Source organism: Phasianus colchicus, chromosome 3 (assembly GCF_987193195.1).
Source record: "Phasianus colchicus chromosome 3, bPhaCol1.hap1.1, whole genome shotgun sequence".
Taxonomy (NCBI): Eukaryota; Metazoa; Chordata; class Aves; order Galliformes; family Phasianidae; genus Phasianus; species Phasianus colchicus.
In genome coordinates this window covers 83,479,188-83,506,382 of record NC_143438.1, presented here as the reverse complement: position 1 = coordinate 83,506,382, position 27,195 = coordinate 83,479,188, and the positions used below count along the sequence as shown (strand labels likewise).

Sequence of the window (27,195 nt, the reverse complement as noted above, 5' to 3'; positions counted from 1 at the left end):
ATGCAAGCATTAAGTTTATTGTAAACGTCTCTTGCCTTCCCTGGAAGGGAGCATCACATCTACACTGCACATTAAAGGTTTGTATCTTTCCAGACTAGAGACAATTTTCTTCAGATTTTCTGAATGAGGATAAAAGTATAAACAGGTTAAATTGAGGAGTATTTTAGTATTGCAGCATAAGGGACATCTCAGCTGCACCAGAACATTACTACAAGGTTTCTGGAATGTACTGGAAAATATAAAAGGAGAAAAGTATTTGTTCACTAGTAGGTGCTAGGAAATGGAAAATCTCATTTTCTTCTCAAATTCAGAGTCTGAATGCACATGAACTGCTGAACTCATGCAAAATAGCACTAATCTTTTTTGCTTTCCTTGAGCTTCCAGATGCAGATGAATTTGTTTTCACAGATTATGTGGATTCAGTGCATGAGTGATTGCTGATAATGGCAGCTACCAATCTTTGTTTTTCTTTAAGTCATATTCATGCTAAGCAAGTGCCTTGAAGCTTTCCATCCCCCAAGGTTTCCTTCTCTCCCAATGTATATTTTCTTTCTTATTTATTTCTATCCCAACATGTCACATTCTCTAAAACTGTGAATTTCTCATTTCTGTAGCATCAGTGAGCATTGTACTACGCTAATATTTTCTTTTTAAAATGTCATTTTTATCTAGGACGCCTTCTTTAATTTCACCTTCACCAGGTTTGTATCAAAATGTTCTCTGAGCCCTATGAAGCTATGCAGATTGACATCAGTTAATGCTGGCACATTCCCCATATATCAACACTCAGAAAGCTGACATATTCCTGTCCACCACTGGAGATATATAAGTATTATGTAAAGAATATCAGTTCCAGAAGACTGACTGTACCTTGGAGAAAAATTACTATACATTCCCAAAATGCAGTAGTTCACAATATTTGATGTGTCAGTGTTGTCCTTATATGCTATCACATCAGAAGAACTTACGAAGGCCATATGCTGTGATATAATCTTAACAGTTATACAATATCTACTCCCAAACAGAAGAGGGAACAATGTCAGCCTGTAATAAACTCTGTCCTTGGGGATATGTGAAGGTCAGATCTGCAGATATCCTGTACAGCTATGAATTTCATGTATTTGAGATGTGTATGTGATTGAGTGGATCTGAGCTTAGGATTCTGTCAATTTACTACCAGCACTGGGAATCCAGATGTTCAGATGGTCATTTTTAAATGAATATTTTTGGTTTTTTTAGCTGGGAAAAGTCATTTCATAATCAGCTCTGCAAAGCAGGCACATTCTGAACACCTCAAGAAGGTTTTGCTCATGTGCTTTCCTGCAGCTCCTGAGCATAGCCTGACTTTGTCAAGCACAGCTAACACAGCATTTCCTGGTGTACTTTTTGAAATGGACAAGGCACTTTAGGAAAATCAATGATCTACCCTAGGACAACAACTCACTGTTCATCCCAAGTGGTGGGACTTCTGGCAGTAGAAATGGAAAACAAACAAACAAACAAACAAAAACAACACCGCATGAAAGGTTCTGGATGCTTTCCTGCTCAACTTGATGTAGGTAAGCTGCTTTTAGCAGGGGGTTGGGCTTGATCTCCAGAGGTCCCTTCCAACCTCTATGATTCTATGATTCTATGATCTTGTAATGTTTCTAAGGTGAAGTTTATCTTTCTGTCTCACAGAGTGCCAAGCCAGCAATGTGTCTCCCTGAAAATCAACACCTCATCTTCCTTTATGTTTAGCTTTGCTTTCCTTCAAATAATTGCCAGCTGCCTTTCCTCCTTTTCCTCTCCATTCTCCTTTCCTCTTCCAACACTTCATATTGCTTTCATAGCACCCTTGGTACCGAACATTATTTCTCTTTTTAATTGCATTAGGAAGAAACATTCAGAGCCAAAATGACACAGATACTATTACTTACTGTACTGGGTTTTCCTAGGTACTTACAGAGATGTTGATTATTTTGTCAAACAGAAACACCTGTGGTCCAACGAAATCAAACACAAAGTACTGTGGGAGAAGGGGACAGCAGGTCAGAATCATCTTTGTGCTGGTAGCAGCACTGTCAGCATCATGGCTTAGCTTTTTCAGTTACCCCACAGAGCCCTGAGAATAAAATCTGGGAGCTAGAGAGGTGGTGGTGGACGTGGCAGACCTTTCCCTGTTCCCAGGACAAAAGGGAAAGCCCAGACCCCTTTGCTATAGAACAGATGTCCCTGCTCAGATATGCAGATGCTACCAACTTGTCCATTCCAGTTCAAGCCACCAAGTGGAGACGTCTCAGAACCACTGAAGAAAATGTCTTCCCCAAAAGAAATCACCAACCTCATTGTAGAAGGGAGCATTTGTGCCTTCTTTCACTGTTGTTTGCTTCTTCTCATCACCGATCTCAATGATCACTACGGGGTCAATGTTCTCACCCACCAGCTGCCTGGCCTCAGTGATGGTGATGGCAATCTGTGGGGAACAGGGACAACACATATTTTCCCAGCTCATGTCAAAGGTGTGTAAGGGCTGCCACCCCCTGCTCACCTGGTAGTTCTGGGTTTTCATCTCCTCTTCATGAATTCTGGGCACCAGCTTTGCCCTGTATCAACCACAAAATAGTTCATTAGGCATCTCTGGCTAGACCTACTACTTGGATGTATGTTGCAAAGAATTTTTGTAACTAAACTGTTTTTGGCAGGTAGCTTTGTTAGGCTTGATTTCACCAGCAGTCATTCAAGCACCATCAGAGGGACATGTGTGGCTCCAAGGGCTCAGACCTGTGATCAGATGGCAGCTGCATCGCAATCTCAACCACTGCAGCTGTCTATGGGCAAGAGCCATGCACATGGAAAACAAAATAGCCCCCTCCTCTCCTGTTGGAAGATGGGTACAAGCACTGCTCTGCTTGTGCCTCTCATTAGCACATGCGAGGTGCAACTCCAGCTTCCATGCAGAAGAGTGCCAGTTGGTCTTTTACTTTTTTCTATTGCTTTTCATAAGACATGAAAATAGGATGGCACATTTCTTATTTAGTTCAAGTGGCAGAATCCAGCATAATCACTCCTTGAATACCATAAAATTTTATACCTGGATTTACATGACATCCCTCTTAGATCTCTCTGTCTTTCATCTATTTGGTAATAGGGAAATGCTTTGCATCTGCACAGCCCAGAACAGCTTCCTGCCATTCAAGCAAATGATCTCACCCATTGATCCCATCAAACTTAACTCCTTGAAAAACAAATACATAAAACACCTGATTATAGAGACTGCTGGCCAATTTGTCTCATTCTCATTAGCAGCAGAGTTCAGGCCCTCTAGCATCCATTTCAATCTCTCCCTGAACTAGATAGCACCTGGTGACAATCTGCCCTGAGCTGATAATATTTTGCTGACAAGCACATTTACTCTGCCACGTGGAAGCAGTGAAGGGATCACTGCAGCAAATGGATTTTCTGTCAACAGATGCATTGTCCTACGCCAATACAATTCCTGAGAAAGATAGAAAAGGTGTTTTGAGGGACATAAAATACACCAAGGAGAACCTTTTCCTCTCTGGGCTTAAGGATCCAAAAGCACTGGACAATGCATTGCTGTTCATCAGGTCTTCCTTTCCCTCTTCTTGTCTTCCAAGAGTGTCATGGTGAAGATTTTCACTTTCATCATGATCACCTGGTGAGTAAAAACAATCAAGAAAATAAACCCAGTCTCTGATTTCTGCCAGAAAAAGCTAACTTGGAGAAGAGCAGTGAATTCATCAGTATGAGGTGCATATTTTATTTTTTTGGGTATCACAGTGATCACAATGAGGATTTGTACTGAGCAGCCCTGATGACAACAGCAGGTTCTCTTCTGTGCAAAAAAATTATACTACATATAAATTGAGGGTACAGCCCTTCTCATCACACCATGTGCATTTACAACAGGCACATACACCAATGGCACCTGACTGCCTCATCTCTCATCTACTAGAAAGATGGTGGGACAGATAATCACCGTTACTTGCCTGTATTTGCAGCAGTGAATCTGTCATTCAATCCAACACCCTCCATTTCCCTCTAAGTTACCAAATTGGAGCCTAGTTTTGAAATCATTCCTCACCTTTACCTGCTGCAGAGATGACAAATGGTAGATCAAGGACAGAAAAAGAGAGTTGAACATGATTCATTGAATCTCTTGTAGACAGCTCTGCTCAAACGAGACAAATTGCTTTCAGAAGTGCCTATTTTTCTTCCTCACTCTCCTGAGTCCCAGTAACGAGCTCAGAGGTACATATCTACATTTGGACAGTGTGGCCTTTCCCACACTGCTCTGCTTAGTTCTCCTGGCCCACCAGAAGTTCTGCCAGCATCTTTGCCCTTTGTTGAGTGTGTCTGTGTTCAGTACCCGCCCTGGGAAGGGACCTGTCCATTTTAGGTGAAAGTTTAGATATTGGTTGCCTGTCATTTGTTCTAATATACACAGATAAGCAAGAAATGTTCAGTGACTCTGGATTTGAGCTATTTCTGGTCTAGAAGATGTCAGACGGTGCCCACAAAAGTCAAACTGACTTGCTCAGCAATACTTAAAGGCTTAGACAACCTTGTGGAGACATCCTTGCATCAAATGAAAGGAAATACATCCAAATGTATCTTCTGCAAGTGTTCTGTGGCACTGTATCCCAACTACAAAACTAGATAAAGATTGCCCAGAGAAGCTGTGGTGCCCCATCCCTGAAGGCATTTGAGGCCAGGTTGTACGGGGCCCTGGGCAGCCTGATCTGGGGGGTGGCAGCCCTGCCCTGGCAGGGGGGTTGGAATTGGATGTTCTTTGAGGTACTTTCCAACTGAAGCAATTATTTGATTCTATGAAGGGTTTTAATACTGCTTCCACATCCCTTTAAAAGGCATGGTGATTTGAGTAGTACTTAGAAACTGCTGATGGTAGCAAAGGACCATCCACCGTACATTAAAACTCACTTTCTAATTACAGCACTTGTCAGGTGTGAATGTGGTCCTTCTGCAGCTGGATTCCACAAGCCCCTGCTCCCAGCAAACCACCAGACAGGTACAGAGACAGGACTTCTGCTTGTGCTGGAAGGTGATCAGACATGAGACAGCATAGAAGCCAGCCTGGGTGCCCTAGTGCCCTGTTATGCAGCTCTGTGCTTGAGCTGACATACCCAGCCTCTTAATGGAGCAATCTCATATACTATATATGTTCTCTGACTGCCCCTCTGGCTCTTGTTCATTCTGCCCAGAACAGGGAGAGTGGGTTGACTCTGTATCCATGTAGACATGACTTGAGTTACAGTCCTTGAGTGAAAGGTGTCTGTCCAGAGTTTTGCATCTGTAGTACCAAGTCCCCATGACTACTCCCCAGATCCTATTTACTCTAGAGCATGCTGTTTAATTAGAGGCTTGTAGTACTCTGTGTTGTTTGCTTTGTAGGCTAAAGCAGAAAAATCTTCCCCTCCACCCCACAGCTGGGAACAGACGTGTGCCAGTGCCTGGGCCACTCTCTGCAAGGTCCACGTTTCTGTTGAGATGTAAACTCTTTGCAACACTTCTTTTGCTTTACAGTTCCATTCTCTTGGCATTTTAGTATCTGAATCAATATCCTTTTTTACTCAATAACCATACATATATTGCACATAACAGCAGGAATTATTCCTTTGTGTACATACAGCAACTGGTTTAATGAATCACCACACTCCCTCACTGCACACTTCTCTGCTAGGACTCCTAAGCCCAAATCCCCATTTAACACAAGAAAGAGATGCTAATATCTGCATCTTTGCTAGTTCCAACTCTTCCACAAAACAGTAATTATAATATGAAGAAGCAGCATAAGGACCCCAATCCATCCAAGGTCTCAAAGATAGAATCATTTGAAATAAGCAGTTACACAGATACAAATGATTACATGGTAAACTAAAGCAAGTTACCATGTAGTTTATCTCGTAGCATATTTTATAGAGCATAAGGTAAATAAACTCTAACATAACTGTCATTACTGAGAAGTTTAATGGTGTTGGTTTCTCTTCTCCAGAAGTGGAGTTTCCTTGCTGTAAGGACCAGAAGAGAATCTTTTTGTTTAAAGTAGTGCCCTTTAGCTAAATAGTATTTATGACACAAAATAAATGTTCCTGTTTCTGCCCAACAGTGAGTCAAGATACACATGGCTGGTTTATGGCAGCACTGTAATTTACAGACTGCACTAAACACTAAGGAGTCCACATTTTAAACTTCTCATTAAATTTGAGGCATGAAACGGTAACATAACATCACAGAAAGCAAAGAATTTGTTGTGGCTGAAATGTGAGTTTTTGTGGAGGTGAATGAGAGGACTATGGGAAAATGGCAGTGTTAGGAATGCTGGAGAGCATCTCCTTTGCTTGGAAAACAATGATATGTTAAAGAGTAAGAAATAAAAGACTCTGCATGTCTTATGGATGCACTTACATCTGTTAAAGATAAAAAACAAAAGCAAAAACAGAGGAAGGAAGCAAACGAAAACCACTCCACCATATACTTAACAGGAAAATTGCTTGATATATCCAGCCTATCCAGCCACCATTCTGCAGGTTTCTAGAAGAAGCAGATCTTCAGGAGGAACTGTGAAATGATGTTTCCACCAGATCAGAAAAAACTGTTAAAATCCTGCCACTTGCCTATTTTTGTTTTACTTTATCAGATACAGTAGTTTGAACTTGCAGGATCCAAAGGTGGATTTAACAAAATACTTAATGCAAAAAGAGTAATCTCTCTGTTTACCTAAGAGTGATAAAGAATTTACTGCCCATTTTATCAACACTAAGGCAGCAACTGTAAGACACAATTCAAAAGAGTTCACATGAAATGAGGTATAATACGATCCCCAACCTGCTCTCGCCAGTTGCAGTATTGATTTATGAGGCCTTACCCAGCGCGTCTTTGTTTGCAATGGTCAACCCTTTCTCTCCTTTTTTCTTCTTCTTCAGCTTCATGCCACCAAACAGCCCCTTTCTGAAAAAATTAAAGAAAAACAATCATTGTAACAGCTTCCAGCCCATTTCTGTGCTGGACTCTGATTTAATTCAAAGACCTGCTGAGAGGGCACTTTGATTTCCAAGCAATATCATTATATTCTGATTTGCCTTTCATTGAAAGCAAACAAGAAAATGCTCCAGTTTCATGCTTCATCTAACTTAGTTTATTTTAAAAATTTGGCAGTATATGGGCAAGCATGCTGACAGAGAGCCAGAGCTTCTTTTCAAACCAACAGCAGGAAGAGGCAAAAAAAGGAAGTTCAAGTTTCCAGTTCTACTGACTTGCCACACATCATTCTCACTCTTGTGGCAATACTAGAAACAAAAACTTCCTACAGATTTTAGGTTCCAGTCCAAAAGCAGTTTTGCAGTGAATTAAGACAAACATAAAATCATTTGTTTAAACTTCCTTGGTGTGGATGTGCACAGCACTGGTGGCATATTCACCACAACAGCTTTTGCCTTTCATTTAATTAGTTCTCATTCCCTCCAGCAGCAAAGCTACAAGCAGAGCTGGACAAGAGCTCCTCCTCAAGCTGTTTTATGGGGACAGTTTAGCCTAGCACCAACCCCAGCTACCACTGCATGTGGCTTTTCTGCCTCCCAATCCCCCCCATACTGAATGAGGGAATTCAGCAGCTTAAAACCAAGCTTTCTACGATCATGGTTAAAGTGGCTTTGCCTTCATTAAGGATTTCTTATGTCTTGCATTCATTCTATTTTAACCACAGCCAGGACCCTAGCACAGTTATTTGGGAGCAGCAGGCACCGATAGGCTGAGATCCAGGCAGGCCAGCACTGACCTGGGCTGGCTGCCATAACAGAGAAAACATGACAAGACATTCATCAGGGATGCACTGCAAATCTCCCTCTGGCAGCAAGCAGTTCAGCTGATGAACTAAGTTAAAGCATTCTTCAAGCAACAGCAAGGAGCCAGGTTGGTTATTCAGAGCTTTGTGCTGTTCTGCCTTTTCCTATTTTACCTTCCCATTGCTCCTTCAGCTTTTTAGAGAGTAGAGAGACAGAGTAGTTTGTTTTGCAGTTAGTTTCACAGAAGAAGACAAAAGGAAACATCTCTGTAAGTCATACAGTGTTTTCCCCTCAACAAAGAGTCTTCTTGGCAAGGTACTAGAAAAGGCTTCCCAGGGAGGTGGTGGAGTCACAATCCCTGGAGATTTTCAGGGAAAGAGTAGATGTCACACAGAGGGACGTGGTTCAGTAGTCAGGGTTGTGGTGGGTTGATGGTTAGACTAGATGATTTTAGTGGTCTTTTCCAACCTAAATGATTTTATGATTCTGTGATTCTTATTCCTTCCATAGACTACTCCAAGGAATGCTCCTTGGTGGCCAGATAACATAATCCTATCAAATCCCCTTTGTTTGTACTGTGGATCCAGGAGCACTGGCCCTGGAATGGGGCATTGAGGCTGTTCTGTCATTTTACAGACAAAGAACAAAGTATGACTACAAGAATAATAAATGTAACAATCTCCATTCCCAACCTGACCTCCTGCTCCAACTTCTGATTCTTCATACCCTAGAGCCAAGGTAGGAGTTCATATACTGCAGAGAAAAGCCAAGGGGGGAAGATCATAGATTCAGCGAATGGCTTGGGTTAGAAGAGATTTCAAAGATCATCTACTTCCAATTCCAGATCATCAGGATCCAACAGAAGATGGGACCTCACCCCACTGTCCTTGAGGCGAGATTAGCACAGAATCAGTCCTCAGCAACATGGAAGATAAACTATTTTTGTGCTAAAACTGTGCCTGGATTTCTCCTTTTAACCCAAAGTTCTGAGCAGTGGGATGGACATACTTGCTGTCCTGCATTTGGTTCCCTGAGAGACTGAAGTGAGGAAATTTAACACAGCTGTCCTTACGCTTTGGGAAAAGACTGGTTGGTTTTTACTCATCTCATCGTTTTCTTATCTTTTTTTCCCTTAACAAAAAGGGTGCTTTTAAGCTGCAGGATTCAATGTTTGAGAGGAGACTGAGGAGCAGCAATCAAACCTCTGAGCAGTGGAGTGTGTTGTTTCATTTTTTCTGGTTTTCTAGAGGTTTAAGCCAGTGTTTAATAATGACCCTTACAGTCTGCATGCATCACCTTCTGATGCCAATCGAGGTTTGGCAAAACAGTTACAAGAATATAGGAGCCATACACAAGAGTTCCTCTTTAATGATCAACTGAACAGTGCTTGGGATAGGAGTGGGCAATAATGGACTCTGCCCTTTGAGGGCCTGAACTAAGACCAAAAATAGGGGGGGGGGGGGGGGGGGGGGAGGAGAGAAGGGAGCAAAATAATAGAACCAAAACAGATTTGGGAAGCTATTTTCATTAGATAGAACCCCATAGACTTATTTTGAATTAATCATACCACTCTAGCATATAATCAGAAATCCAAAGTTGCTGCAAATTATTCACTTTGCTTTACTTCATGGTGAAAATGTAAGTTGCATTCTTGCAGATCTCCCCTGCCCACTCTCAGCTTTGCTCAGTTTTCACGTTCTATGTACTTAGAGTGAAATAAATAGTTCTGTTTGCAGGCATTGTGAAAAGTTACAAAGAACACATATCAGCATAGCTGAAATGTTGAAATTACATGCTTTTATATTTTGAAAACATAGTTCTCTACATCTATTTTTTAAAGCTGAAGCATTCACTGAAACCCACACAAATCTGTGAGCAGTGGTAGCTATCAACCCACCTAGAATTTCCCCTGTTCTCTATCATTTTCCCAATTACTGGTAACATTAGTTCAAGAAGAGGTCTCCATGGGCATGATTTCATACTACAGTTTTTCCAAGGAAACAAATATGTCTCATATTTCAGAGGGAGAAACAATCTATACTACTTGAGAATTTTCTGCTAGTAATGCCAGTGGTAAGAGTGAAAACAAAGCATTTATTACAATGGCAACATTTTATTCCCCTATCATCAAAGGATTTGTTTGTCTAAATTTCTGTATAAATAAAAACAGGTTTCCTGGGAGAAAGTACAGTCCAGCTAGCTCAGACAAACCAGCACACACAAACTGGGCAAATCTGATGCCAATCAGTGCTCAAACACCTTAACTCACCTGCAAACTCAACACGCATTTAATTTTGAAGAAAACATTACAGCAAGCCAGAATGAGAAGCTGATAATATTTAAAAGCCATATTGAGAGACAGATATAATGAAAAAGTTTCTCCAGTGCTCTGCAGAGAATCCCCTGGCTGTCAGTCAGGAACAAATACAGCACTCTGAGAATCTGGTGAATTGGGAAGCACGTAGGGTGCAGATTATTTGGGGTGCAGAAAAAGTCTTTCATCCTGAAAGGCTGAAGGTAGTGCTGACAGACTGCAGTGAAGGTTCAGACCCCATATATTACACAATGCATTAAGACAAAGAAGGATTTCATTCTTTCCTGAAGCCAAAAAATTTAAGATACATGTAGAACAAATTAGTTTCCAAAGCGGAGGTAGGGAAATTAGTTTCTACAGGTTACAGACATGCTTACCTTGGAATTTTCCTATTGTAGTTACCTTAAAAAGAAGCAATTAGAAATTTGCCATCACAGCTAATTGAGAGCATTGCTTAAATAAATAAATAAATAAATAAATAAATAAATAAATAAATAAATAGAATCTCTCAGTTCTGTCTGGATGGGGATTGTGAAAAATCTAGAGGAAGGATAGTCTTTTTTCTTCTGAATATGCACAGTGACAACAGCAGTCTTAGTTTGACCGCAATTAATTGAAGTTTCCCCAGCATAAGTAGTAAGTAAGAGTGGTTCACCAATTGCTCAGTAGCATTTGATTATAGGGAGAATGTGTTTGATTTATAAGAGTTCATTTCCCTCTACCATTGTCACAGGTCCTTTGGGGTTCTGACTTCATTATCATACTTCTTGAAAGACTCAGAAATTGTATTCCCCTCTCATCAAGATTTACCCATTACAGCTTCCAGCTTTTGAGCTTGTCAATTTTCTAAAAAAATCCTTTCATGCCCCTTCTTTTTCATTTAAGCTGTCCTGTTATCACAGAGGCTTCGTGATCACACCGTGCATTGCATAATGTTCTCTCAGATATCCCATAATTGCTATTTGCAACATAATTTAAGGGAAAGATCACAGAAAAGAACACTTCAGACTTGTAAGCATAAGAGTGCAAGTGACCTTAACACACACTGAATTTTCTTTGATTTTTTCTACAGTAAGTTTAAACTTACTGTTTCATCTTCCAGTAAAGCACTTCCAGAAATCCATGTGCTTAGAATTCACATTTGAGGAGAATCCCTTCTTCTTGTATGAATGGTCACACATAATCCATTCAGTCTTCACTTCCAGACATGGATAGTAGACTCCATCCCGAAAAGGTACTGGAGAGACTCATCTCACCCAAGTCTGGTGTTGGCTTCTGACATCCCAAGTGTTTTCACCATCCATGGAGACACTTCTAGGGTGCAGGTTACCTGACCCACTTCCCATGGGATGAAGGAAATCACTTTTTTCCTGTTGGTCAAGGCCAATCTGTGCAACCATCAGCCTTGGAATGGCTTTCTGTAGTGCTGACACATGAACTGTGTTCCTAGTTGGCGTAGAGGAACACAGCCAAGGAGGTGGATGTGGAGAACCCTTGGAAACACTGAGGGCAGGCACACAGACGAACCCAATTTTATCTGGAATGTCTCCAGAGACCATCCAGAAGTCCACATAAGGACAGGATGAATGAGCTGCCAGCACACTCCTGGCAGGAGACAATCTTAGTGGGACAGCCGCCTTCTTTCCCCCGAGGCCCATTCCTCCCTGGAAGAAGCAGCCTCAGCAAACCTTTCAGCACCATCAAAACCATCAGTTCAGAGATGATCAAAGGTTTGTGTGGCTCTCACTCCAATCAGCCTGATCTGAGTGTTAGAAACCAAAGAAAGAGAAAGAACAGCCTTCAGCCTTTTCACACATTAACACAGAGCTTGTTAGGTAGGTCTGCATCTTTGCATTTTGTAGTTTGCATATTGCCTATTGTTAGGTAGCTTCTATATTTTGCAGCTTCTTAAAATTCTGCCTCTTTCAACAAAATTTAGTTATCCAAATAATTTTGCAGTAAATCAAACAATATTGCATTAAGAGAACAATCATTTCTATATAATTCCTATTTTCCTCAAGTAATTCTCTAGATCATAAAAATATTTTCTCACTCCTTTTTAAATTAAAAAAAAAAAAAAAAAAAAGGAAAAATTCTTGGCTTATTTTATCACTTCCAGAATAGGTACAAGTCAAGGAAACTGAAAGAGAAAGTAAATAACATCCTCATTTAAAGCCACTCATTTCAAAGTTCAAAATATAATTACAAAATAAAGATGGGGGTTCAGATTAAGCAGTCTAATCAATCTAAACCTTTAATGCAAGCATACTTAGTTAATTAAATAGAATTTTTATTAAGCTAATATCTCATTCCTGATAATAAATTCTCAGGGAAGAAATGTATTGAATTGCATTTAATTGTCACAGAGAAATTAATAAAATATCTATATAATCAGTCAAAGCAAGAAACACCTCAGTGAGCAGTTAATGGTGAATTCATTTCATGCTTTCTCTTCTCAGGATCATAGAAAGTTAAGCTATTGTCTGTTTATTTGTTTAATTTATCTCTTTTGCCAGGGCAGGATTGCTTCACACAACACACTGTCAGATACTTTACACTGATACAGTAATGAGATTCTCTTTCTCCCCAGATCCATTATTTCTGTTGCTGTTCTTTCACAGCCCATAGCACTGGGCTTTTAACTTACTTTCAGTCATCCTGATTTCCCATCTGACAAGTCCATGGATTTGCAAATTAAAACCTTCAAGTTCTCAAGAAGGTGAATCTACAATCCTACCTGACAAGCTGCTATTTAAAGACCAGCCTTGGCGTACACACTGCTATCAACTCCTAAACTCCTTTTATTTTTCCCATCTATCTTTTACTATGGAATTATGTACCTTGCCTGAACTATTAATTTATCATTAGCAATGCAAAAACAAAACTGCACGATGACATTAGTGTGGTCCCTGTTAGTTCTACACTAAATCTTACACACCATCATAGGCTCTAAATTAGCCATTACTACTCAGGGAAGAAATTTTATCTCTGTCAATAATTCCACATTAAACATCAGTTTGGTGCACTGCAACAGCTATTAAGAACTGTAAAAAATGAGATTAAAATATGATAGAGAGCATTGTATGGCACTGAATTATTGTATTTTGGCTACTGCTCGTTGTTTTGAATGGCTCCTCTCAGAAATGACACAGAACTCAGCAATGTTCAGAAAACACAGCAGAGTGGCAATGGCTCCTGGAAGAGTTTATTCAGCCAGGAAAAGAGATGACAACCTGTGCTTTAAGGTGGTACTCTGAGGTAAAAAACAAGCATATGTGGCACTGAGCACAGAACTGGCAGTCAGTTCCATGGAGATGGTCATGGAGTCATCACTGATGAAGTCATTTCTGAAATCAGCAGCTCAGAGTGAAGCACCAGTCAGGAAAGGCAGCACCATGCTGGGTATCATCAGGATGGACTTCAGAAACAAATGCCATTTTGCCTCTAGAGCATTGGTGAATCCCCATGATATCATAAACACAGATCTGAATCAGATGGAAGTCATGCTAGATTTGAATCATGAGAAGGTTCATTACTGCGTTTCTGTCAAAATGATCAAAGCACACCATATATGTTTCTGCCAGAATTATACCCAATCAGGTGTAAAGGCTGATAATGTAAAACTTGTGCATTCTTTGAGCACATTTGACCAGGAAAGTGATTTTATCTCAATTAACGCTGCCTCCTGTGACCACTGTGCTCTTGGTTAAGTTCTTGAATCTGCTGCACCGTTGTACCACCTAATTGCAGATGAAGGGGTGTTTCAAAAAGAGCTACAAAATATGAATAAAGAAGGAGTGTCTCAGCTTCTCAGTCCTCAGATCACAGTGCAGGAGCACTCAATCAGTTGATAAGCTTAAAAAACATGAGCCTAAGTGTTCCACTTAGAAGTATAAATCATACAGCAGGTTGCAAGGAACACTGTTGGGGCCAAAGGATCAAAGATGTTTTGCATTTATGGAAACCTAGTCACAGTGGGGTTTAATGTCCATCCAGCACCAACTCCCTGACTCTGTGCAGCTGCTGAGGACAGGATCATTTTCTTACACCTGTCTGACAGACTCATTTCCCAAGCATTCTCTCTCTGTCCCTCTTGGGAAAACAAAACTGATGTGAAGGAGACTTAAAATTTGACCCAGTTGCTCTCATGTTCTTGGTGTGTTAATTAAAATGTATTTCCTTAGACAATATATATATTGTCATACCCAGAATATTTAAAAAATGGCCTGGAGGGGCATATTCATTCCTCTCTCCACAGGCAGCTTGAGCCATCATCTGCCTGGCTGAGCAAATGTACCCTGACCTCATGCATGTAGAAGTGATGAGAGAAAGCACAAGACTGTATGGAATATAGAAAGAGAGGCAATAATAATCACTTTTGACGTGAGCAGATAAACATGAAAAAGAGGATTTGTGTATTTTCTCTTCCTTCTGGAAGAATACTTCAAAAGCAACCAGCTGAATTAAAAACCAACCCTTGGAAAAGTTCCCCCAGAGTATCAGACATACCTGTGAGCCCGAGGTGCCACCGCTGTGGGCTCCATCCTGCTTTTTTACTTCCACCTGTTGCCTCTTACATTGTGAACAGGTTCTCCAAGCTTATATTTGTATCTAAGACTCATCTACTTTGTGCCTGGTCACTCCAGTTGGTAAACACTGAACCGGAACAAAGACTTTTCCCTGTGCAAACATTAACTCTTGCTCTGGGGAGATCTGCAGGAGAAGCCAGCAAGCCACACACGGCTCTCCTCCAGCAGCTCTGAGCTTTAAAAACGTCAGCCTCTTCACCTCACCAAGAGACCTTGGAAGGGGCTGGCTTCCAGACTGAGCTATCACCCTCTGGAACATTAGTCTTGTTTGAACTTTCTGTGTATTTATACTCTGCTGTAATTAAATAAGAACTTCATTTTCTCAATTTTCTTACTCTTTCCACCCGTGATTTTCTCATCTTTTTACTGCAGCCCAACATACAGGGCTCTGGATTGTGTCTCCCTGTTCTCCTCCCACCTTCCCAGTTAATAATGCATGCCAATTTTAGTTACTAACCTTAACAAATTACTCACATTTCCTTCCTCTAATCCTGTATATATAACTGCTTCCTTAACACTTCCTCTTGACCATGCTCCAATCCTTAAAGAGAACAGGTTAAAGATGCACAAGATCTATTTTGTTCTGCAGTTCCCATAAGACCATTTTCACAATGTTCTTTACCTTTTCTGATGCAAATAAGACAGAACTGACCCTTAGAGCTGAAGGACTATTGGCATGAAGCTGCACCTCTCTTCAAGGACACCTTTGAAACTGCATTTGACTCATCTGAAGATACATACCTAAGTTCACTGCTGTGATGAAGTATCCATAGCATTTGAAGCAACTACAGTTTTATGGGAGTGTGAAATGCAGCAGACAAATTAAAGAGCTTTGTGCAAATGATTGGCTAGGTTCATATTTCATAGAATCATAGAATGGCCTGGGCTGAAAAGGATCTCAAAGATCATCTAGTTTCAAGCCCCTGCTACATGCAGGTCGCCAACCACCAGACCAGGCTGCCCAGAGCCACATCCAGCCTGGCCTTGAATGCCTCCAGGGATGGGGCATCCACAGCCTCCTCAGACAACCTGTTCCAGTGTGTCACCACCCTCTGAGTGAAAAACTTCCTCCTAATATCTAACGTAAACCTCCCCTGTCTTAGTTTAAAACAATTCCCCCTTGTCCTATCACTATCAACCCATGTAAACAGTTGTTCCCCCTCCTGTTTATACGCTCCCTTCAATTACTGGAAGGGAGCTACATCCTCTTGCTTCTCTTGGATGATTTAGGGAGATGGCTGTATCTGCAGGCCTGCTATTTCATCTTTTTGGTTCAATGAGGTTCAAGCTTTCAGTCAGGAAGCTCCTTGTCCTTCAGTGGCAGCAGTCATATTCACTTGACTTGAGCAGATGGGCAAAGCACTGCTAGGAGGAAAAATGCTTCCTAAATCAGCTATCTCATACAATCCTGCATCTCTAAAAAGCACATGCAACATCCTTTTTTTCTCCAGTGGAGCAGAAAATGATTTTTTTTTTAGTTATTATTTTTTATTCTTCCTTCTGAAGTTTTTATTTAGCTTCAAGTTCTTATTCCATCGTTTTATTGCTGTATTTTGGTTGATTCCTTTTTTCACTTTCTCTCATATTCTTTCTGCTTCTACTCCAGACAAGCCAATATAAAAAATAATAATGATAACAAAAATCACCAGCAGCACATGTCTTAGATTGAGGTGATGACATGTCTCTGCCCTGGTTGGCTGCAGTTGCTTTAACTATCTAATTCCCCTAACAGGCTTAGTAACTTCATCAGCAAAAAAAAGCAAAACCTGTACTAAAGAAGGGCATGAGAGCATGTTTGGTAGCTCATCTAGTCCAGACAGACTTTTCATTGCATAACTTCCAATAACATTTCCCTTGCATGGCTGAAATCAGAAATGATTCATTACCAATAGAGGATCATTTCACTTACTTGCAATAGATTTTATCTATTATTCTCTTTTTATTTGCAAGGGATCTTAGAACTCATCTAGTTCTAATCCCCATGCCATGGGAAGGGGTATCTTCCACTAACCCAGGTTGTCCAAAGCCCCATTCAATCTGGCCTTGAACAGCTCTGGGAATAGGGCATCCACTGCTTCTCTGGGCAGCCTGTGACACTGCCTCACTCTCTGAAAAGAGTTTCTTCCTAATGCCTCATCTAAATCTCCCTTCTTTTATTTTAAAACTGTTATCCCTTGTTCTATCACGACACTCCCTGAAAAAGTCTCCCACTGCTATTCTTCCAGCTGCATCTCCTGCTCATATTTCCCAAAGTTTACATTTTGAGGCTATTGTGCAATAAACAGGGCAGAAGAAGACTCCATACATATGTCTAGACATGCAATGAAATAAATCTCTGTTTGCTCTGTGCACCTGGTACAATTGTGAGTTCTCTCCTAGGAAATGTACTTTTATTATTGATCAGTAAAAAATGACAGCTGCTATCCAGAAGGTAAATGCTGAATTATTGGAATCACTCTGTGATGTTTCCTTCCTGCATGACTGCTGTGCTGATAATTCTTCATTCCTCACACTTCGTCTGTCTTCACTAGTAAAACTAAATCTGCAGAGCTGTGTCTGTGCAGATGTCCTGTCCCAAACACAGTAGGGTCCTGGCCCTACCTGTTGTTGTATCAAGAGCTTTTTATATGGGCATGTGGTAACAGGACAAGGGGAAGTGGTTTCAAACTGGAAGATGGTAGATTTAGACTAGATATCAGGAAGAAATTCTTTACTGCGATAGTGGTGAAACACTGGAACAGGTTGCCCAGTGAGGTTGTGGGTGCACCCTCCCTGGAAGCACTGAAGGTCAGGCTGGATGGGGCTGTGAGCAACCTGCTCTAGAGGGAGGTGTCCCTGCAGGGGCTTGGAGCTAGATGATCTTAATGGTCCCTTCCAATCCAAACTATTTTATGATTCTATGAAAAGTTGTTTTCCCTCTTGTTTATAATCTCCCTTTAAGTACTGGAAGGACACTAACAGGTTTTTCTGGAGCCTTCTCTTCTCCAGGCTGAAGAAGCCTATCTTCCTCAAACTTTCTTCATAGCAGCAGTGGTCCATCTTCATGGTCTCATCTGGACCTAATCCAACAGCTCCATGTCTGTTTTGTGGAAAGTGATGGGATAACAGTCTTCAGAGAGAAGATAGCCAGAAGCCACCTTCTTCAGAAGGTGGTTGACGTAACCATATTGAAATTGGTGCTAAACAAAGAGCGTTGGTCTTGGACATGCTCTTAGGGCAGGAAGTGGTAGCAAACAGGCCCAAGGACACCCTGCCCTCACCACTGATCACAAAACACTCGTACCACCAGGCCCTGATCTGCTCTGTGTCATGGGAAGAGCTGATCACCACTACAGTGAGCTACAGAAAATGCTGTGAGTTTGAGTCTTTTTTTTAATTATTTACTGAATGTGAGACTGAACAGAAAACTCCCTTTTATTTACAAAGGAGGTGTTACTCTGAGCTGCTTGATAAACCAAGGTGGGGGCTTGGATTGTAAAGGAATAGAAAGCTTACATAAGGGCAGCTTTATAATAGTCAATATGTTAAAAAGAGTGACTCAGCCCCTCTTCTCATAAATAAGCAGCGCAGTCTTGAGCTAAGCCAGGCTTCCAGACAAAGGAAAAGAGTAAGAAGAAAGTCAAGATGGATGTGCAGTCTGCTCCCAGCCTTACTCCTGCCACATCCATACAGTCTGTAGCATTTGGGAGACTGTTCAATCAATGGATGTAAATAATTTGTCACATGGAAAGAGCATCAGGAGTCTACAGCAATGTTTGAGTAGTGTTGTGATCTGAACTGCAGTATCTATAACAATGGGTTGGTGCATCAAAAGAAAGACTCCCTTGAACAGCATGGTTCCTTGCAACTACTGGTGGTGCTCAGCAATCAAAAAGTTTTATTTATTTATTTTATTTATTTTCTCTAATCAGTACAAAACATTGCCCTCAGTTGTCTTTGAAACTCAGAGGGACCCAGCACCTTTTGCTCTGTCTGACCTGGATGGAGCCAAGAGGTCCTAAACTTGCACAAAGATGCCAAATGCAGGCAGCTATCAAAAGGAGTTGACTCCTTTTGTCGCATGGCAGACAGCCTGAATCATAAATCATCTGATGCTAGGGAGTCCTCAATGTGCTGGGAAAAAAAAAAAAAGAAAAAAAAAGTAATTTGAAAGAAAGCAATACTTTTTTAGAAAAATCAAGAAGTTCAAATAAGCCACTTGTTCAGCAGGTATGAATTGGCACAGTTATCTCAGCGACTGAGTGGCCTCAAAAATGAGATTGTTGTAATTTTTGAGGGAGGAACTCTAGACAGACATCCAGCTAATGATCCACTTGATAGCAGGTAAAGAGGCTTGATGGAGCAGCATTTGACTTTCTGAAGTGGTGCTCCAGAGCTGATCACTGGTGGAGAGAAGTGTGGATATGGAAGCATCCATTCAGGACCAGAGCGGGAGCACTGACCCCATGCTTATGCGGGTTTGGTGGGTGTGGTGCAATCTTTTTGTGCTTACTTTCTTAGCAATTTTAGTTTTAGGAAGAAAATAGTGAAGTGCACAGGGGTGCTCAGAAGACCTGAGCTGTGATCTCAGCCATACCACAGCAGGCAGCAGTTGCCAGCACACAATTCTACATCCCTGCCCCTGCTTTCACTCCCACCTACCTGTTTGTGCAGCACTGTGGTCAAACTGCACAACGCAGCTCAGAGCCCTGCTCTCAGCATTCAGGCCTGTGTTTTGCAGCTCAGCTGCACATCCTATTCCTCCCCTAGGGACTTGTTATTTTACAATACTCCAAACATACTTAATCTTCAACTTTCCAAAGGCTGTTAGCAAGATTTGTCAGGAAATTACTGTGGAACTGGAAGAAAGAGGAATAATAAGTCCCATCTGGGTGGTTTTAGCACACAGTAAGATGTAAGTTTTGAATGTGGCTGTAGGATCAGCCTCACTTTAGAAAGCAGTTTCTTGACAAGTCGGGGACTAAACCACAAGTGATTTAACTCGTCTCCCTCCCTTACCCATACAGACGTTCCAGGTTGTTGAAGGCTGCCTGGAACATGGATACAAACCATCTGTAGGACTGCTCCGTCCTTCTGGTCTCAAAGGTAGAGCCATGATCTCTTCCGTAATGGAGAACTGTTGCTCTGCTTTCTGCTCAGTACAGCACCCTGCACACAGCTGTTGGGACACATTGCCCAGAACTGCAACCCACAAATTGCTGGCCGCTTCATCCCTCTTCTGTGAAGATGCAAAATATTCTGGGAATGCTGGTGACATTTGCAAAGATGCTTCTGGTTTGAAGCACTGGCACAGGTTGCCCAGAGATGTGGTGAATGCCAAGTCCTTGGAGGCATTTAGGGTCAGGCTAGACGGTGCTCTGAGCATCCTGTCTGAGCTGTAGTGCAGTTCAGTGTAGAGCTGTTCAGTGCAGGAGGGTTGGACGTGATGGCCTTTAATGGTTTCTTCCAACTCAAACAATTCTATGATTCTATGATTTTATGGACATTTTGGTAGCACTGGAGCATAACCATTAGCTTTCCAGCAGGGAAACATCAATCCCAAATGTATTCTTTTTGGCACAGAGACAAAATGAGAATATTTGCTGCGGGAAGTGCTTAGCATTTAACTGATTACATAGATGGAGAGATTCTCTACCAAGTAGCCATGAAGTTTAAACATTGTTCAGAAGGTGGAGTAGGCAAATTTCCATTAAAAAAAAAAAAAAAAAAAAAAAGGTCCCTGAGCTCCCTGAGCACAAACAGCTCATAAGCCACGCAAAAGACTTCAGAAATGCTGTCCACCTCATGCGGTCCATCACAAGTGTCTTATTTACTGAAGGTCAGAGAGTAGCTGCTGCCTTCAGCCATGCTAGAGATACCAAATTTAAATGGAGCATTTTAAGAAATGGCTATACAGTAATTCTGTCGGGGTTCAGACAGCAGTCACTATAGGTGAGGTGAGATCCATCCTGGATAGCTTGTGCTCTGCTAATCTGAAAAAAAAACAACTCCTTCCTCTTCTGATTCGGAACTAATCAGAAGAGAGAAAAATCTAATATCATCCTGAGCAGTTATTTTTAAAGCACTGTAAAAGCCAAAGCCATGGGAATCTTCCAAGGACTCCCTGTAGGCCATGGGGTTCCTTGGTCATTTGCAGAGACCCACTGAAGGTGGTAGTGATGATCAGCCCATGTAATTGTGCTTCACGATAATGATACCAAGCCTTTTTAAACCAGAATGAAAGTCGGTTTCCATTGGTATTGCAGCAACTTAGCTTCCATTTGCTTATAAATAGAAAGTATGCAGCCAGTCCACCTTCCAAAAAACTGCCTTTCCATCTCCTGTATCTTGCAGAAAAGAGGGCCTGAAGACAAACATCTCTCTTTACTTCTACTATAGCCAGCAACATAACATCATTCATGGCTGGACTAGATGATCTTAGTGTTTTTTCCAACTTTAATGATTCTATGATTCTATGATTCATCAGTATCTCTCCTTTATTTCACTGGAGTTAGAGAAAAACTGTTCAAACAAAGGCTATATAAGATGACTAAAGTGCCAGTGCCTCAAATAAACATCTTTACATCTCAGTATTTGCTTCCCATCACCATCCCTGAAGGCACCCTGCCTTCACAAGGTGCAGCGCAAAGGAGATTGCTCTTCTGGGCTATGAGTCACCCTCATCAATAATGAGCACATTTGTTTGAATCAAGTACACTTGGTTCCTTTGGCATTTCTCTAGGTGTTTAAAGCAATCAAACTCCAGCAGTTGCCACTAGCATTGTTTATATCAAAGGTGGAAATGGCTGCTTAAAAATAGCTACCTACGTAGTCTGGTGAGGTGCCTGTTTCAAAAAAAAAAACCAACCAACCAAACAAACAAAAAACCACCTGGAATTAAGCCCTTTGAAAAGGGTGTGCAGCTCTTACGCGTCAAAATCCATTCATTCTACAGAGATTATTTAATAAAGAAGAAAAGCAAACAGAAAAGGAATAAAATATATATTGTTATATGAAGAAAGTTTGTTGGAGAAATGACTAAATGCCCTCTTCTTTATAAGCATAATTAATAATTAAATCTCCTATTTACATTACTGAAGGAGGAAAGCAAACATCACTGAAATCTTTTTTTCAAATTCACTTTCACAAGACCACCTCTTCCCTAGACCCAAATTCATTGTTCCTTACAGTGCAAGGGATAGAGACTGAGCTGTAACGAATAGATCTGTGGCCCCAGACTTGAACCAAGTCACTCACCAGGTTCATCATTGCTGGATTTGGGGACAGGAATGTCCCATTGTCCACCAGCAGGCAGAACTTCCCTTGTGCTGCTCTGCCAGTGAGGAGATGGGAATGCACAAGGTAGAAGGGGCAGAACCAGGGCAGCTGACCAAAGGGATATCTCTAGCCACATGGCATCATGCTCAGCAATAAATGCCGGGGTAAAGAAGGAGGAAGGGGAAAACTTCTCGTTCATATCAATGGTGTTTGTCTTCCCAATAAACTGCTACACATGATTAGCCCTGCATTAGGGCTTAACATCTGCCTGCCAGTGGGAAACAGTGAATGAATTCCTTGTTTTGCTCTGCTTGCACACATGACACCCATCTTTTCCAATTCTCTCCCCAGTCCCACCTGGAAAGAGTGAGCGAGTGCCCACGTGGTGCTGAACTGCTTGCTGGATTGGGCCACTACATAGCATTATGTGAACTGCTCTCAGGAGGAATCCCCCCCAGCAGTAAACAATCAAGAAGCTTGGATCCTATGTAATACCTGAAATTAAACAGGGTGAGTAGTGTCACTCAGCTTCCCAGTGCCTTTTTTCTGTGATAAGCTATTTTCAGGATACATTTCCTCTTGTTTGTTTGAAATGTACTGTAATAGAGCAGAAATATATATCTGATAATAACTACCAATATGTTCTTCTGAGGATTTCAGAGGGCTTTGCAAGGGCAAGTATGAATTCTTTTATAAAAACAGCAAGATCAAGGAACTGAAAAAGTAATGCTCCTACAGAGGCTAGACTGTAAATTATAGCTATAGTTCCTATCTTCTGGCCCAAAAGGCAGGCATATCTGGTTCATAGTTAAAGCATGTTAAAAAAAACAGCGAGATGTGAAAGCTAGTTTTGTCTTTAGAATGGATTACTGCTTTTTGTCACAATCAATGCATTATAGCAAGTCTCTTTTTTATCTCCTTTAATATTCTGCCACTGACAAATCCTCAGTACAAACAACCATCAGCTGGTGTGATGAGAGAGCCAAAGAGAAAACACAGCAGTCTACTTTTGGTGCTGAGGCCATCCTCCAGCATCTCTGCCCTGCAGGAAGTCGCTAGGCACAGCAGAATTTTTGAGCTCTTTGCCTTCAGCAGGGACAGACCAGAGTTCTGTAGCTTTTCACAAAATCATAGAATCATCAAGGCTGGAACAAGACTGAGATCATCTAATTCAACCATCAACCCATGCCTGTGACAATTCTAGACTATGTCTATCCATCCTTTTCTTCAGCACCTCCAGAGATGGTGAGTCCACCATCCCCCTGGGCACCCTGTTCCAATGCCTCATCACTCTTTCTGAGAAGAAATTTTTCCAAATATCCAACGTGAACCTCCCTTGGAGCAACTTGAGGTCATTCTATCATTGCTAGCTGGGAGAAAAGGCAGATCTCCAGCTTGCTACAACCTCCTTTCAAGGAGTTGTAGAGAACGATCCTTTCCAGAAGGATGCACCTTTTTCCATCCACTTATAGAAGGACAACGTTTCTGATGGTGCTGGCTGAAAAAGTTCACCTGCAAGCCAGTGGTATCATATAAGTGCTTGGAAAAGCCTTGAGCTACAGCTGCAAGAGACACAGTTGATGAGGACAGGGTTCAGATGCAAATGAGTTTGTGTGAGAACAGACCATTAACTGCAGGAAAAACTAAGTAATTTAACTTAACCTAAATGGCTGCCATTGCAGGCTAAATTAAATTAAATTTAAATTTACCTCCTATATTCTAAGAGTATACAAGTACAGAGTTACAGCCAGAGGCACAGTGTGTGTATTCAGCCTCAGGCTGCATGTGCCGATTGGATAAAAGGGTAATTTGATTGCTTTTTTTCAAGCTTTTTCATGGTTCCCATCTGCACAACCAGAAACATCAGTTTTTAAGATACCCACTGTAACCAGAGAGATTGCGTAGTTTAGAAACTGTAGTAAAATGCCCAAAAAATCCACTTATCTCCTCTGAAGGCAGCAAGAGCCTGACATTTGTAAAAGTGAAGCTTAAAAAAAAAATATGAACAACACCTCAGACCCCAGGAAACAAGACTTCATATGAAAAGAGGCTGAAACCTAGTTCTTACTGCCCCAGACTGAACAGGGCATTGGTTGGAGGTGCCAGCTTGTTTTTCAGTGTCTGCACATCACCCTGGTCCATGAAGATTTCAGGAAAAAGGAGTAAAGCATGTGGGAGGAAGAGGAGGAAGGCTACATTTTCTGCATACTCCAAGCAAAAAGAATGTTCTATAGAAATTTGATTTAATTTTATATTTCTTGGCAGAAAACATTCTCTGGACCTCATAAGCCACCACACTTTAGGTAGATAAAAAAACCTAGCAAGTGGTTTTCTGCTCTTTTTGTAGGCTTAACACCAGAGATGTGTCATACAACTCTCAAGCTGGCTTCACCCTTCCCAGCAAGCAAAACTTGTGTCCATAGCTTATGGCTCACCCTGAATTAAGAGTATCTTGAACAACAGCCTGATGCTCAGAGCTCTGTATCTGAAAACCTCCGGGTTTTCACGTGTCACAAACTTTTACATAGGGGCTGAGATCATGCTGACCTGAGCCTACCCACAAGCACTGAGACTATTCAGAGCCCATAGTTGGACACAACTCATCAAGTCAAGAGAGGTCAACCTACAACACTGAGAATCAGTGCCCTAAGGTGCTAAAAACATCGTCACAATCCTGGTAAATTAACAGCACTTCTTAGCCCCAACAGGTTTTCATTTCATGCCACACACAAGGATTAGATTGTGCTGTTGATGTATGGGTTGACAAGAAACAAGATTGTCCCTGGGTATTCTCTCATTCCTCATCCTTAGCATCTGTGCAGATGATAATCCATAGCGTATAGACTGTGGGGTGGCAAAGAGATAAATTCAAGTTTAAATTAATGTGCTTTACTTTCCATTGTCAAAGGATTCGGGGTCCCACTTATAACAGTAGTGCATTACAAAAAAAAAAAAAAAAAAAAATTTGGTCATTTGCACCTTCATAATTTGCAGTGTTTATTCTCAGTGGACCAATTTCTGCTGTGAGGTATGCGGGTGTAATCTCTGAACCAATTACTTATTTCTCTAGAGCTGTCCCAAAACTGCATTTGAGATAAAATCAGGATCAACATATAGAATGTCAGCTCTAATATTACCCACATTTTCCTACCATCTATCAAAACTGGGATCACTTCCACAGTTATAAAAGCAGTGCATGAACTGAATGAAATGGCAAATACTTCAGTATTCTCACACTAAAAATCTTGTGATGTCAGATAGAACAATTTAAGAAATGAACATCTTGTCTTGCAGCAAATAAGCAATCGATATTATTATTTTTTATTGTATTCACTTCATTGTGCTGTTTCACATTTTCCTGTGGACTGTTCAAATTCCCAAATGTGCTAGTATTGCTTGTTTACAGCCCTTATCATTTTTACAATTATGGTTTCTTAAAAAAAAAAAACAAAAAAAAACAAAAAAAAACCAACTGCATCCACAGAAATGAAATACATTGAATCCTTGCAAAACAATCCATTATCCATTATAAATTATTTACAGCAAGCTTGAAAAAATCTGATCCTGGTAATTTTCTGGTGCACAGCCTAATGCAACACCCCAGGCATCCGGTGAAAAACAAATCTGTTTCAGCAGAAGGAATAAAAAAGTTCATACAAATGTTATCAGAGCTAATGCTAGAATTGTTTTATGCATGTTTTCTTGGTCTGTTTCAATGAAGGAAGCCAGCAAATGAAATAAAACATGTTTTTCTCTTCAAACTCACAATCTTGTGTGGTTGTCCTAAAGCTTATGGTAAGCACAAATTCAAATTTGTCAATAAGCGAATTATTTATGTAACATTAATCATTCATTTACTATTTATACAAATTAATTTATACTAAGTTCTCAGGCAACATCTCTAAGCGCTTTGGCCAAGCTTTGATCTCAGTTCCACATCTCTGAGTCCATTGTGACTCTACAAAATCCATGGAAGTGTTCTCCATTCAGTCTGCTCCAGCAAGGGCACAAACTTGTTTGCTAGTGTTACATTCAGCTCTACTGCAAAAGAATGTAGAAACAAGAAAATACTCAGACACTCAGAGGTGCAAACACCCACGTTTCCCTCTTCTCTTTCAGAAAAAAAAAGCCAGTATTCCTTCCTTGGGACAAATAAGCGCTTCGCAGTTTAGGGAATTGGATTGAATTCAGGAAACCAAGGTTATTTCCAAAAGCTGCCCTAAGTACTGAAAGATTTAGGTGTCAAATTTTGCACTGAGATGCATCCTATTGAAAACAAAGAAGTATTCAGTGGGTAAAATCAAGTACGCACACACCTAGGAAACACAGCACACTGCTTTTATGTACTATTAACTTGTTCGAGGTAGAATTACAAAACTGCATGGAGAGAGATTAGTATCAGACCTATTAGAGTGGCTATAGAGAGCTCTTTTGCACATTCAAGCCCCAAAGCCCCAAACCAGAGCAGTACAAATAATTTGTGTTCTCTAACTGGCACTGCAGGGCTGATGCACACCAACTGTGAGCCAGGGTGATCCCAAAGATGCCACACTTCCAAAACACAGTGAACAGGAAAAACAAAACAAAACAGAAAACTAAAAGCACGGTAGAATAGGCTTACAAGAGGAATTTATCTCCTCCCACTTTCAGCTCAGTGGAATTAATACTCTTTCCTTAAAGACTTTTAAAGGATAAGCCTGTAAGAGTTCAAAACTTGCTGACATAAATGAAGCACTCACACAAGCTGCCAACATTAGAATTATGAGTATTTAAGTATTTCTGAGCATCATTTTGTCTCCCTGTAGGATGTCTTGCATTTTCACTGTCAAAGAAAAAGAAAAAATAGAAGAGACATCACCTTGGCTTTTTTCCCTCCATCTCCTTTGCTTTTCTTTAGTCCAGTGTCAAACTGGCCTTCAGCAGCTCATCCAGTGTATGCAAGACAACACTCTTCTCTTGGCTGCCATAGGGATTCTGCCTGTGTTTATGATTAACTCACCCAGATATCTGCAATACAAGGGCGAGGCTGTTTAAATAATTATATATGCAACTCTCTTCTTATTCTAGATAAGGTTTTCCAAAGCACTGGAATGCACAAGTATAGTTAACTGCTTAGTAAATCATTTCAAAACTTGGTGGTTTTGTTTCATGGAGCTTCTTTACAGGGACATTTTTCCTTCTCCTGCCATCAGAAGGTTCTCCCTGCTACCATGGGCCAGGCAGGACCAGC

At 41.0% G+C, this 27,195-nt stretch overlaps 1 protein-coding gene across 1 annotated transcript in view; it reads right to left on the bottom strand.

The window, feature by feature from the left end:
* Positions 1-11,777, bottom strand: part of FER1L6 (fer-1 like family member 6) — a 66,795-nt gene extending 55,018 nt beyond the window's left edge. Inside the window, exons 1-7 of the mRNA XM_090138302.1 lie at positions 11,450-11,777; positions 10,497-10,521; positions 6,890-6,972; positions 3,532-3,658; positions 2,531-2,585; positions 2,324-2,455; positions 1,946-2,008 (exon numbers count right to left, since the gene is read on the bottom strand). Of these exons, the coding sequence (XP_089994428.1) occupies positions 1,946-2,008; positions 2,324-2,455; positions 2,531-2,585; positions 3,532-3,658; positions 6,890-6,972; positions 10,497-10,521; positions 11,450-11,777 (813 nt within the window). The remainder of the gene's footprint in view (positions 1-1,945; positions 2,009-2,323; positions 2,456-2,530; positions 2,586-3,531; positions 3,659-6,889; positions 6,973-10,496; positions 10,522-11,449) is intronic.
* Positions 11,778-27,195: the final 15,418 nt, after the last annotated feature.